The sequence below is a fragment of the Hipposideros armiger genome, unplaced genomic scaffold, assembly GCF_001890085.2.
Source record: "Hipposideros armiger isolate ML-2016 unplaced genomic scaffold, ASM189008v1 scaffold_1395, whole genome shotgun sequence".
NCBI classification, from domain to species: domain Eukaryota; kingdom Metazoa; phylum Chordata; class Mammalia; order Chiroptera; family Hipposideridae; genus Hipposideros; species Hipposideros armiger.
In genome coordinates, this window is record NW_017732745.1 from 79,779 (window position 1) to 91,106 (window position 11,328).

The 11,328-nt window shown below is 44.7% G+C and overlaps 2 protein-coding genes across 6 annotated transcripts in view; both read left to right on the top strand.

Annotated features, from left to right (window-relative positions):
• Window positions 1-9,962, top strand: part of COPG1 (coat protein complex I subunit gamma 1) — a 23,301-nt gene extending 13,339 nt beyond the window's left edge. The window contains exons 16-24 of the mRNA XM_019633746.1: window positions 520-623; window positions 1,086-1,211; window positions 1,519-1,587; window positions 4,427-4,569; window positions 4,868-5,039; window positions 5,723-5,820; window positions 7,350-7,488; window positions 7,696-7,794; window positions 9,482-9,962. Of these exons, the coding sequence (XP_019489291.1) occupies window positions 520-623; window positions 1,086-1,211; window positions 1,519-1,587; window positions 4,427-4,569; window positions 4,868-5,039; window positions 5,723-5,820; window positions 7,350-7,488; window positions 7,696-7,794; window positions 9,482-9,612 (1,081 nt within the window). The 3' untranslated portion in view covers window positions 9,613-9,962. The remainder of the gene's footprint in view (window positions 1-519; window positions 624-1,085; window positions 1,212-1,518; window positions 1,588-4,426; window positions 4,570-4,867; window positions 5,040-5,722; window positions 5,821-7,349; window positions 7,489-7,695; window positions 7,795-9,481) is intronic.
• A 1,116-nt stretch (window positions 9,963-11,078) lies between these two features.
• HMCES (5-hydroxymethylcytosine binding, ES cell specific) overlaps window positions 11,079-11,328 on the top strand; it is a 32,652-nt gene continuing 32,402 nt past the window's right edge. For 2 of the 5 annotated variants that reach the window (XM_019633748.1, XM_019633750.1), the window contains exon 1: window positions 11,079-11,164. The gene's annotated coding sequence lies outside the window, so the exon portion shown is untranslated. The other 3 variants (XM_019633754.1, XM_019633753.1, XM_019633751.1) reach the window with 3 other exon arrangements.

Here is an 11,328-nt window from a genome sequence, read left to right on the forward strand (position 1 = left end):
GTTCATCCATGTTGCAACATGTACCAGTGCTTCGTTCCTTTTTATTGCCAAATAATATTTCATTGTTATGGCTATACCACATTTTATTTATCCATTCATTAGCTCATGGATATTTAGGTGGTTTCTACTTTTTGGCTCATGTGAATAATGTTACTGTGAACATTCCTATACAAATTTTGTGTAGACATAGTTTTCCAGTTCTCTTGAGAATATAACTAGGAGTGAAATTGCTAGGTCATATTAAGTTCTTTTTTGACATATGCTGTTGGATACAGAAAATTGCCTCCCTTACTGGGTGGCCTTTAGGAAGAGGATCCAGGAAGTATGATTATGGTCACCTCCTAAGTAAGTAGTTAGAGTCTATGGACCCTTCTGTGGGTTTGATGGCTACATGCCACATCTGGGGATTGAGCTTTAAGAGACCTGCTTCCTCTTACCACCCTCTGATGAAGCCCTGCAGGATCCCTCCTGCCACTCCTGTGGGGCCCCAGTCAGGAGTACCTTGTGTTCTGGCTACAGGTGTGTGATGGATGATGACAATGAAGTCAGGGACCGAGCCACCTTCTATCTCAATGTCCTGGAGCAGAAGCAGAAGGCCCTCAACGCAGGCTATATACTAAATGGTGAGTCTTTCCCTGTCTGTCTTTGACCCTACCAGCTACCAGAGCTGTGACCCTTCTTGTCACTCCAGAGTAGGCACATCCTCCCTGGTTAGGGGTAATCTGAGGCAAGACACTCTTGGCTGCAATTTCATGGCAACTTCATGACATCCCTGTGACCTTAGGAGACCTCAGGTCATGCGGCTCACACCAGAGTGCATGGAAACAGCCCAGTGAATCGAAACATTAGTCATTAATAAAAACCTCTATTTGCATAGCTCTTTACCCTTTATCAGTCACTCCTGTATGTATGTTTACTCTACACAACAATTCCATGAAGGAGGGTGTGGATGAGGTAGTGGAGGCTCAAAGAGTTAAGTGGCTTTCTCAGGGTCATACAACCTAGACCCCAGGGCCTCAGTTTTCCATGAGAGATTCCTGGTGCTCATTCAAGCAGAGTGACCTCTCTCTCCCACTGGCCTCTAGGTCTGACAGTGTCCATCCCTGGTTTGGAAAGGGCTCTACAGCAGTACACCCTAGAACCATCGGAAAAACCTTTTGACCTCAAGTCTGTGCCCCTGGCCACCACACCCATAGCAGAGCAAAGAACAGGTAAGTAACACCTACAACTCCTTTCAGAGGCCCTCAAAGTTTCAGGCCTCCATTGGAGGGTCTGCAATGGCCACAAAGCCACTAAACCTAACCAGGATGGATGGTGTTGTGCAGGGAGGAGGGAACAATCTTTCTTGTCTCTGGCTCCAGGAAATGGAGATGCATACAGACAAACACTTGCTCTCTGTCACGTGTTCTGTACTTCACACTCTCAGGAAATTACAATTTCTAAGTAACAGCACCATGCTTAACATGACACTGCCCCACTACTGGAGATGTTGATTACCATGTGTCTTTGCTTCTGCAGAAAGCACTCCCATCACAGCAGCCAAGCAGCCTGAAAAAATGGCAACTACCCGTCAGGAGATCTTCCAGGGTGAGTAGCAGTGCTTGGTGGGGCTCTCAGGAATAGGGTTTAGCCTCCTCAGGTTTGGAGTTGCTTTCCTCAGGGGAATTTAGAGTAAGAACTGTTGTTTATTGGGTCTATCCTGAGAGCTGTGCCCTGAGAGTACTTTAGACAGCACATTTGACCCTCATGTGGAGTATATTAGATCCATTTGGAATCTGAGGAATTAGAAATTCAGAGAAAGTAGTGATTTGCCCAAGGTTGTACAGTAAGGAAGTAGAAGGGCTGGAATTAAGATTCAGATTAAACTGGCTCAGAGCTGTCTCTCAGCCTTGGTTCTAAAAGCTTAAACCACTGGAGGACAGGCCAGTTCAGGATGTCTCTTTCAGCATAGTTGGGGTCCAAAGACACTGGAACTTTTCCTTGAGTTCTAGATTGTATTCAGTCCATGTCGTATTGTAACATTAGTTTAAGTATTCATCTATTCTTCTGATCATGCATTTTTAAGGGGCAAGGCTGTGTATTTAATTGCTAGATCACCTTATCCATTGAATCCCGACCTTCAAGGGCTAGCACATACCTCTGTTCCTTTGTGAAGCCCTTACTGATCTCCTAAGCTCTTCTGTTTGATCACTTCTACTCCAGCGTTTCTGTCTTTTAAACAGTTCTGTGTGGTTCTTCACATGCTCTGTCATTTATTTTCTCTATCTATCACTGCACTTAGCACAGTGTCTTCCTTCCTCAGAGTAGGCCCAGTTATTGTTGAATTGAATTAAATCCCCCTTTTCCACTCCATAATCCTGTCTCCTATCAATATATTATCTTTCAGATTCAAGAAAACTAGGATCCTAAGCTAACTGGGATCACTCGTAACCCAAAACTTCTCGTTCTGTTTTAATTCCCTCATACTGCTATCACAAATCACCACAATTTACTGTCTTAACACAATACGAATTTATTATCTTAGGTCAGAAGTCCAAAATGAGTTTCACTGTGTTGGCAGTGCTGAGCTCCCTCTGGAGGCTGTAGGGGAAAATAGTTTCCTTACGCAGTGATCCCTTCCTCCATCTTCAAAGTCAGCAGCATAGCCTCTTCAAATCACTCTGACCCCCCTGCCTCCCTCTCATAAGGACCCTGTGATTACATTGGGCCCACCGAGGTAATCCAAGATAATCTCTCCATGTCAAGATACAACTTAATTATATCTGCAAAGTCGCTTTTACTGTGTGATGTAACATATTCACAGGCTCTGGGAATTAGCACGATAACATCCTGGGGCGACCATTCTGCCACAACTTTCAAGGAAGACTCCTCCGAAGCCTCTTAGAGGGTATTGATTCCATTTTTAAACAGTCTTCCAAAGCCTAACATTTATTGATCACATGTTAAGTTCGGGAACTTTGCTAGATCTTGACATTTATTGCCTCATTTATCTTCGTAACAACCCTGTGAGCAGTGAGCAAGATTATTGCATCTATTTTATTGATGAAGACTATGAAACTTAGAGACATTAACTGATAGCTACTAACAGAATCCTCCAGATAATGTCAGGTCTAGAAATTTGAGGGCCAATGAAATGAATTCCCATAGAAAAGCACTCTGGTGGCTGATGATCATGATCACGGTGGCCTAATAGTCCCTCCTAATAGCTAAGCTGGCTCTTTCTGGGCTTCTGGTAAGGCCTAGCCCTACACCACACAGCCAGGTTCCAGCAGTGGGCTGGGTCCTGTAGTCCTTCAGGCTACAGAGGGCTGAAACAACCATGTAGGCTCTTTGTGGTGCGGGGTAAGCAAAATAATAATAATAAGGCCTACTTTCTGTTTCTGTCCCTCAAACATGAATTAAGTGCCTACTAAGTACAGGGCAAAATAACAGATCTCTGGCCTCAGAGTACAATTCCTGTCCTTATAGAGTTCAATTTAATTGGGAAGACAAGTTGAAAATATTAGAGCAGTGGTCTTCAAATATCAGTAGACATCAGAGTCATCTGAGAAAAGTTGTTAGAAATTCGGATTCCTGGGTCGCAAACTGAGAGATTATAATAGAGCAGATTTGTGATGGGTCCAGGAATTGGAGTTTTTAATGAGCTCTCTACACTAGGTAATTCTGACACAGATGACCCATGACCATAGTTTGAGGAATCCTGTTTCTGCCATAGAATAGGGAAGAGAAGAGAAGCTTTAGCCATCATAGGTGGACGCCATGTCCAGACAGCTTCCAGATGCCTCATTCACCTGGTCAGGCCAGAGGACCCAGCCCACTGCTGGAACCTGGCTGTGGAGTATAGGATTAAGCCTTACCAGATGCCCACAGACTACTCTTAAGTTGGGTTTTCTGCAACACTCTGAATCTGAAACATCTCTTTTTGTTTTAATTTATTTTTCAATTACAGTTGACATAACAATGTCATATTAATTTCAGCTGTACAATAAAATATCTCTTTATTGGCCATTTGTCTTAACTGACAAATGTATAGGACCAGATTGTTCTTTTACCTGATTCTAGCTATAACAACATCCAACTCATCCTCTTAGTCATTTCCTACTCTTCATCTTAAGAATCCTTGCTGAACTTCTAATGGATTGCACGTAGGACACTGGGGTCTCCCAGTCAGTTTGTTGCTTCTGAAGTCTTTTTCTGGGACAGAGAGAAGGTAAGCATTCATGGTGGGTAGTACAACTTGAACAAAGTTAGGGAGATGAGAAAACACATCAATGTATTTAGGAAATAGTAACTAGTTGTGTGTACATATCCACCCACTTGGTAGGATGAAAATCCTTGATAATTGGGCATGAGCATTTATTAAAAACTACCACAAGTTGGTCTGGGAGCTGCAAAGCTGAGTAAATGTGTGACCTGTGGTTTTCAGAGCAGTTGGCAGCAGTGCCAGAGTTTCATGGACTGGGGCCCCTCTTCAAGTCCTCGCCTGAACCTGTGGCCCTCACTGAGTCAGAAACAGAGTATGTCATCCACTGCACCAAACACACCTTCACTGACCACATGGTGTTCCAGGTGAGCAGGGAGGGCTGAGGCCTCCTAGGACCAGGGAATGGTCCTAGGTCTGATGGGGGTCTATGGGGTCATGACACCCCCCGCACTGACTTAGTTGGGAGCCCAACTTGATGATGGGGTCTGTCTCATGCACCCTTGACCCAGGACCTTTCCGGCTTCTGGGTGTTAACATGGAGAAAAGGAGCCTGGGCAGGGTGACTGGCCCACGGGGTGAGAGGTGGAACTTCCTGGTTCTTCCACTGCATGAGGGCTTGGACCTAGAGCAGCATCTAAGCAAACCCTCTCCTCCCGGGTCCAGTTTGACTGCACGAACACACTCAACGACCAGACCTTGGAACATGTCACGGTGCAGATGGAGCCCACTGAGGCCTATGAGGTCCTCTGTTACGTGCCTGCCCGGAGCCTACCCTACAACCAGCCTGGGACCTGCTACACGCTGGTGGCACTGCCTAAGGAAGACCCCACAGCTGGTGAGCCCCTTTCCAGATACCAACCTGGCCTCATTGGAGCCCTCAGGATCAAGATGGAGTAGGCAGCTTGTGCACCAGCCTTTTGTCTCCTACTAGAGCTTTAATTCTTTGATTTCAGTGCTGAGAAGAAGAAGAATGGCTAAGTGCCAGGTGCTTTTCATACATGATCTCATTTCCTCCTCATGGAAGACCTATGGGGATAAGTACTGCCATCCCTATTCATAGATGAGGAAACTGAGACTCAGGTTAAATGGCTTGTCTAAGTTCAGATGGCTGGTAAGAGGCAGAACCCAGGTCAACTGATCCTCAAACTAATACCCTTTCATTATGCCATGAAAAAGTACAAAGATAAGCACAAAGACTGAAACATTCCAAATCCACTACTCCCAAGGAAACCACTAGCTTCTTTTTCTAGGCCTTGTACAGTGGACCTGTGACTGTTACGTGGACGTAGTTGTCCTGAGTCATTTCTGCTTTCCTCTTCTTCCCTTCTCCATGAGGGGATTTCTTGAACCCATGACTCGATTCTCCTGCCTTTCTACAAGGTGGTGCCTTCTGTCCAGATTTGTGGAGTTGGATGGCATGTTGCCTGGATAATGTGGCAGAGACCTAGAGAGCCAGCTGTGGCCACCTGCCCTATGGAGGAGCTTGTCCCCTGACCACCGAGCCTTTCTCTCCCACAGTGGCCTGCACATTCAGCTGCATGATGAAGTTCACTGTCAAGGACTGTGACCCCACCACTGGAGAGACTGATGATGAAGGCTATGAGGATGAATATGTGGTAAGTTAGTGTCAGGAGGCTCAGTTTTGTGCCTAAAGCTGAGAGAAACTCCTTCCTGGAACTAACAACCAAACTTGAAGCATTTTCTTGCTGTTTTTGACTTTATAGTTCTCTTTGAAAGAAACTTTTTTTTAACTTGAAAAAATACATACTTACATATAAAAAGAAAACTTGGGAAATACAAAAGCAAAGTACAAACAAACAGGAAAACATTACCCATAGTCCTGGGGAGTTATTTTGGGATAGGGGGAGAGTTGTATAACTGAGGTCATTCTGTACATTATACAATAGATCTTGCTGTTTTCACATAAAACTGTAGTGTATTTTCCTGTGTCATTACAAATACTTCATAAACACAATTTTTAATGGCTTTAAAACACTATTATATAGCAATATCATAATTCACTTGATTCCTTTAATGTTGGGCATTTGAGATTCCACATTTTCACTATTTATAAATGCTGCATTAAACATCCCTTTAGGTGCAACTTTTATCTGTGTATCAGGTTATTTGCTTAGGATAGATTCCTAGAAGTAGAATAAATCAAAGGGTAAGCATGATTTTAAGACTTTTCTATTTTTTTCAATATTGTCAAATTACTTTCTAGAGAAATTGGATGAGTTTGCATCTGCTAGGCAGTACTTTCATGCACTGAAATAGCCCTTCCAATTCTACCTTTCTGAGTTTAGATGGAATCGTTCTGGGGTTTGACCATGGGACAGTGGTTCAATGCCACCTGAGTGTAGACCATGATGCTCAATTTAGATATAGAGATTGTTAGAGCTCCTTATGACTAGGGGCCAATCACTGTGGAATATAACTGACATCACTGTTGTGGTCACCCTAGAGCCATTGTTGAGGAGGGGACTTCCCTGAGGTAGCAATGACCTTATGGGCAGGAACTGGCCTAGGACCAAGTGATCTTATGGGGAGGGCTGGGTCTGAGGCATTGCTTTTACTGTAGGAGCTGAGTCCTACTTATGCACACCTTAAACATCTACAAGAGTAGGGGCTCAGTGAAGACCTGTTGGGGAAACTTTTTGTACACGCAATCCAAGATGGGAGTTAATTGTATCATGTTAAGTGAGGACACAGCTAAGATGGAAGTGTGGGTCAAATATATGTCAGGCCCAGAGGACACAGCTGAGGTAAGGGGGAGGACCTCCTTAGTCATAGGAGAGATAGAGCCATAGGAGTCAGACCTCTTATGATGTTGCTGTACAATCTCTGGGTCCTTGAGGCACTGACTCTAGGCAGATTTCAGAAGGGATGTGATTCACCCTAAGGTGAATACTTGGGTCAGGGCATTTTCCATTGAAGGGACTACTTGGCTGTGAGCACCTTGAGGACAGGTCAAGTGGCTGCATGTCCCCAGAGCCTAGCACATTGCTCAGTGCCTAGCAAGTTCCTGCTGAATGTGTTGCAGGAAGGGGTGAGCAGTGAGTTCAGAGCAGAGGTCCAGAGGTATGCAGAACAAGGACTATCTCCCCTGGAGGTGTGTGCCTAACTTCCACCTCTGTCTCCCCAGCTAGAAGATCTGGAAGTCACTATAGCTGATCACATCCAAAAAGTCATGAAGCTGAACTTCGAAGCAGCCTGGGATGAGGTAGGGGAAGAGTTTGAGAAGGAGGAAACATTCACCTTGTCTACCATCAAGACCCTTGAAGGTAAAATTCTTGGCGGCTGTTGAAATGCTCCTGTTCTTCCCTCCCTACCCCTGCCCCTCAAGGATCCAGGGCCATGTTTATAGCACATATTTTAGATACCACTTCATTAAAAGACCCTCACAGCAGGGTTAGGGGATGGGGGAGTTGTGGTGGCACAAAGGGGAGACAAGACATGTGGTTTATTGATACTGGGATTTCTCCCTACAGAGGCTGTGGGAAATATTGTGAAATTCCTGGGAATGCACCCGTGTGAGAGGTCAGACAAAGTGCCAGATAACAAGAACACCCACATGTTGCTCCTGGCTGGTAAGCAGCATTTCCAGTTGGGAAGTGCCTGGCAGCCTGGATGCTGCTGCATCCTGGGCTGAGGACTTCCACTGGAAACAACAGACTCAAAATTGGTGTTGAAAATTTACAAAGTAAAAACAGACCTGCAGTGAAATGGCTCCCTTCCAGACCCTTTTACTATTACAGACAATACCATTATGTCCCTCTAGTGATTTTTATGGATATAAAAGCTAATATTTCCCTTTTTTAATTCAAATGTTTATGTACAAATGGTTTTGCTTTTCACTTGACAGTGTATCTTGGAGATCTTCCTTATCAATATATAGAGTTTACTCATTTTTAAAAAAAATTGTGGTAAAATATACATAAAATTTACCATTTTAACCATTTTTAGTTGTACAGTTCACTGGCATGAAGCACACTCACATTATTGTGCAATTATTGCCACCATCCATCTCCAGAACTTTTTTATCTTCCCAAACTAAATCCTCATTCTTTTTTGTAGCTGCTTCATATTCCATTGTGTGGATGTATCATATTTTATAAAACCAACCTGTATTGATGAACACTTAGATTATTCCAGTCTTTTGCTATTATAAACAATGCTACAGTGAATAATCACATGCATACATATATACATATACACATACATACTTTATTTTCCTTGTATGCACTGAGGTCAAAATGCATTTCTCATTTTGATAAATTTTTCCAGTTCCTTCCTTAGGAATTGTATGACTTTCTTCCCACACTCTGGACAATGCAGTGTGTTATCAAACTTTATGACCTTTGCCAGTCTGGGTGAAAAATGGTTTCTTAGTATAGTTTTATTTTACATTTCTTGTAGATAGAATAACGTTAAACATCTCAAATGTGAAGTACCATTTGTATTTGCTGCTCTGTGAATTGTTTTCATATTCTTTGTGTAATTTTCTAATAGGAATGGGACTTTAAGCATTCATTATGGAACTTTTTAAACAAACACAAAAATTGAACAGTATAATGAACCCCCATGTGCTGCTTATCTTCCAGCTTCAACAACCACAGTATTTTAAAGCAAATTACAAATACAGCATTTTGTATATTAAATCTTTCTGTATCTGTGTGTTCCTCTAATAGATAATGACTGTGTTTAAAAGGGGAGACAATATAATTATCACACCTAAGACTATGAACAAAGGGAAATGAGAGATATTTTTTTTTGCTGAGTGTTTATAAACACGGTTGGGAGTAGCTCTGCTTCAGTGCCCTACTCACAGCTGACAGCCCTGAAGGCTGTGTTTCCGGCCACACTGAAGCAACCCAGTCCCCTGGGTTTTGCAGATATCTTCTCTGTGGTTTTGTTATGGTGGGACTGTCCCTTCATCTGTGCTCTTAAATTCAGCCAACATGTGTGAGAGCCTCTATGACACCATAAGGTACAGCCTTATATGTCCATTAATTCGTTTGATCTTGGTAGAAGCTTAAAATATGATTAGTATTATTATCTCCTCCATTTTGTAGCTGAGGATACTACAGCTCAGAGAGGTAAAGTGACTTGTGCAAGGCCTCACTCAGGGATTTCAGCCCAGCTTTCCTGGTCCCAGATCTACTCTCATTTAACTACCCCAGACCTGCCTGATCAATAGCTGCAAATGCCACCCTTAGTATAGCCTCTGCAGCCCACTTATGACTTACACACCTGTACTTCTCTCTTCCCTTCTAGGTGTGTTCCGGGGTGGTCATGACATCCTGGTGCGCTCCCGGCTGCTGCTTTTGGATGGAGTTACAATGCAGGTGACAGCCAGAAGTTCAGAGGAGCTGCCAGTAGACATCATCTTAGCATCTGTGGGCTAAGAGGCCAGCCTACATCGGCTCTACTCTTAACTCTTTCCACTCAACACTATGCAGAAGTCGCACCTTCCTTATATACCCAGTGGAAACTCCTTCCTAAGCTTCTGTATTCAAAAACAATTAGGAATCATTGGATTTTTTTTTTTAATGTAACACTTGCCAAGGACTGTTAGGGGATAACTTTTTTTTTTTTTAAATAGGGGATGATTTTAGCTTATCCTAGAACTTGCTGTCCTGCCTGCCAGGGAAGGACATCGCAAATTAATAGAATGCTTGCATCTCTTGAATTTATCCCCAAAGAAACCAGCTTATTGCTATAAATAAATCAGCATGTATTTATTGAATGACTTCTACTTCTGCAGATTCATGCTTTGGGACTCCACCTTCCCCTTCTAAGCCTCCCCATCATCAAGAACACCTACTCTATTCCCTGTGCATCCATAGTCCTTTGGCTGCTGTATTTACCATGAAACAGGCCCCTCTCCTACTGTTCTCTGATCAGCCCCACACTCAGGAACTGGAGCAGTGCAAGTTTGCTGAGGGAATTACAGCAGCTGACAGGCTTTGAATTCATGTATTCTGGCATTTTCACAACCACCCTCCTTTTCTAGGTGATGGATGGAAGCCCCAGAGGGTTTGGAGTGATGACCTAGGTCAACATCAGGTCTGAGGTGGAGTGTATGCTGGAGTTTGCCTGCTCCCACTTCAGTCCAATTCCAGGAATGCACAAAGGGGAAGAACAGCCCTTAGAGAGCACTCTCAATTGGCTCCAGATACAGAAATCCCTGGTTTATGTCCCAAGGAAACAGGCTCAGAGCCACCTCAGCTACATTTTTAAACTCAAGCCACGTGCTTTAGCAACTTTGTGGCTGAAATACACCTGCAAAGCCCAATTTTAGAAATCTAGGCCTCACCCTTAGTAAAGATTCAGATCTGGGTGGGGAAAGGGAGGACCCTGGAAGAGCTCATTCTGGTGCCCACTGAAGTTAGAGTGTCTTGTGTATTCGTGGAAGTTTTCCTGATAGTCCAATTTTGGGCCCAAACTATGAGGCAGTTAGTAGGATTGTGAAGTAAAGAAAATGTTTCCTGATTTCAGCCCTACAAGCAACCTGGTGCCCTAGAGTTATGGTCCCCGCTATACAAAAGACACCTGAGGTTCCCTGGGACTCATTTAGAAACTGCGAGGGCCGCGGGGATAAGCCTTGTCCTTGCGCGTCCTTCCTTAGCCCTACTGCTCAGGTTCGCCCTGGGAGGGAAGTTAACCCCGCAGAGGAACAGACGAATATGGAGGAAAGTGGGGCTCGGAGAACCCAAAGGCACTCCTAGTCTCCAGGGGCGCTGGGGCCACCTTCTGTCGTCGTGATGGGGGAAGGGAAGATGCCGGAACTCGGAACTCCAGGGACGTCGCGGGCACTAATCGCCACTTGGGGGCGGGGCTTGGCGCCCGAAAGCGCACCGGCGCGATGTGAGGGCGGGGCTGGAGGCAGGAAAGCTGGTGGCCGAGCAGGACTGAAGCGGGCGGGCTGCTGGGCGCGTGAGGAGTGAGGCGGCGCGGGTGAGGCTTGGCGGACTGCGGAGCGAGTTAGGAGTGAGGCGACGCGGGCGAGCGGCGGGGTTGAGGAACGGGGGGCGCTGGGGAGAGTTAGGAGTGAGGCGACGCGAGCGGCCGGCAGGGGTAAGGGAAGGGGGGGCGCTGGGGAGAGTTAGGAGTGAGGCGAC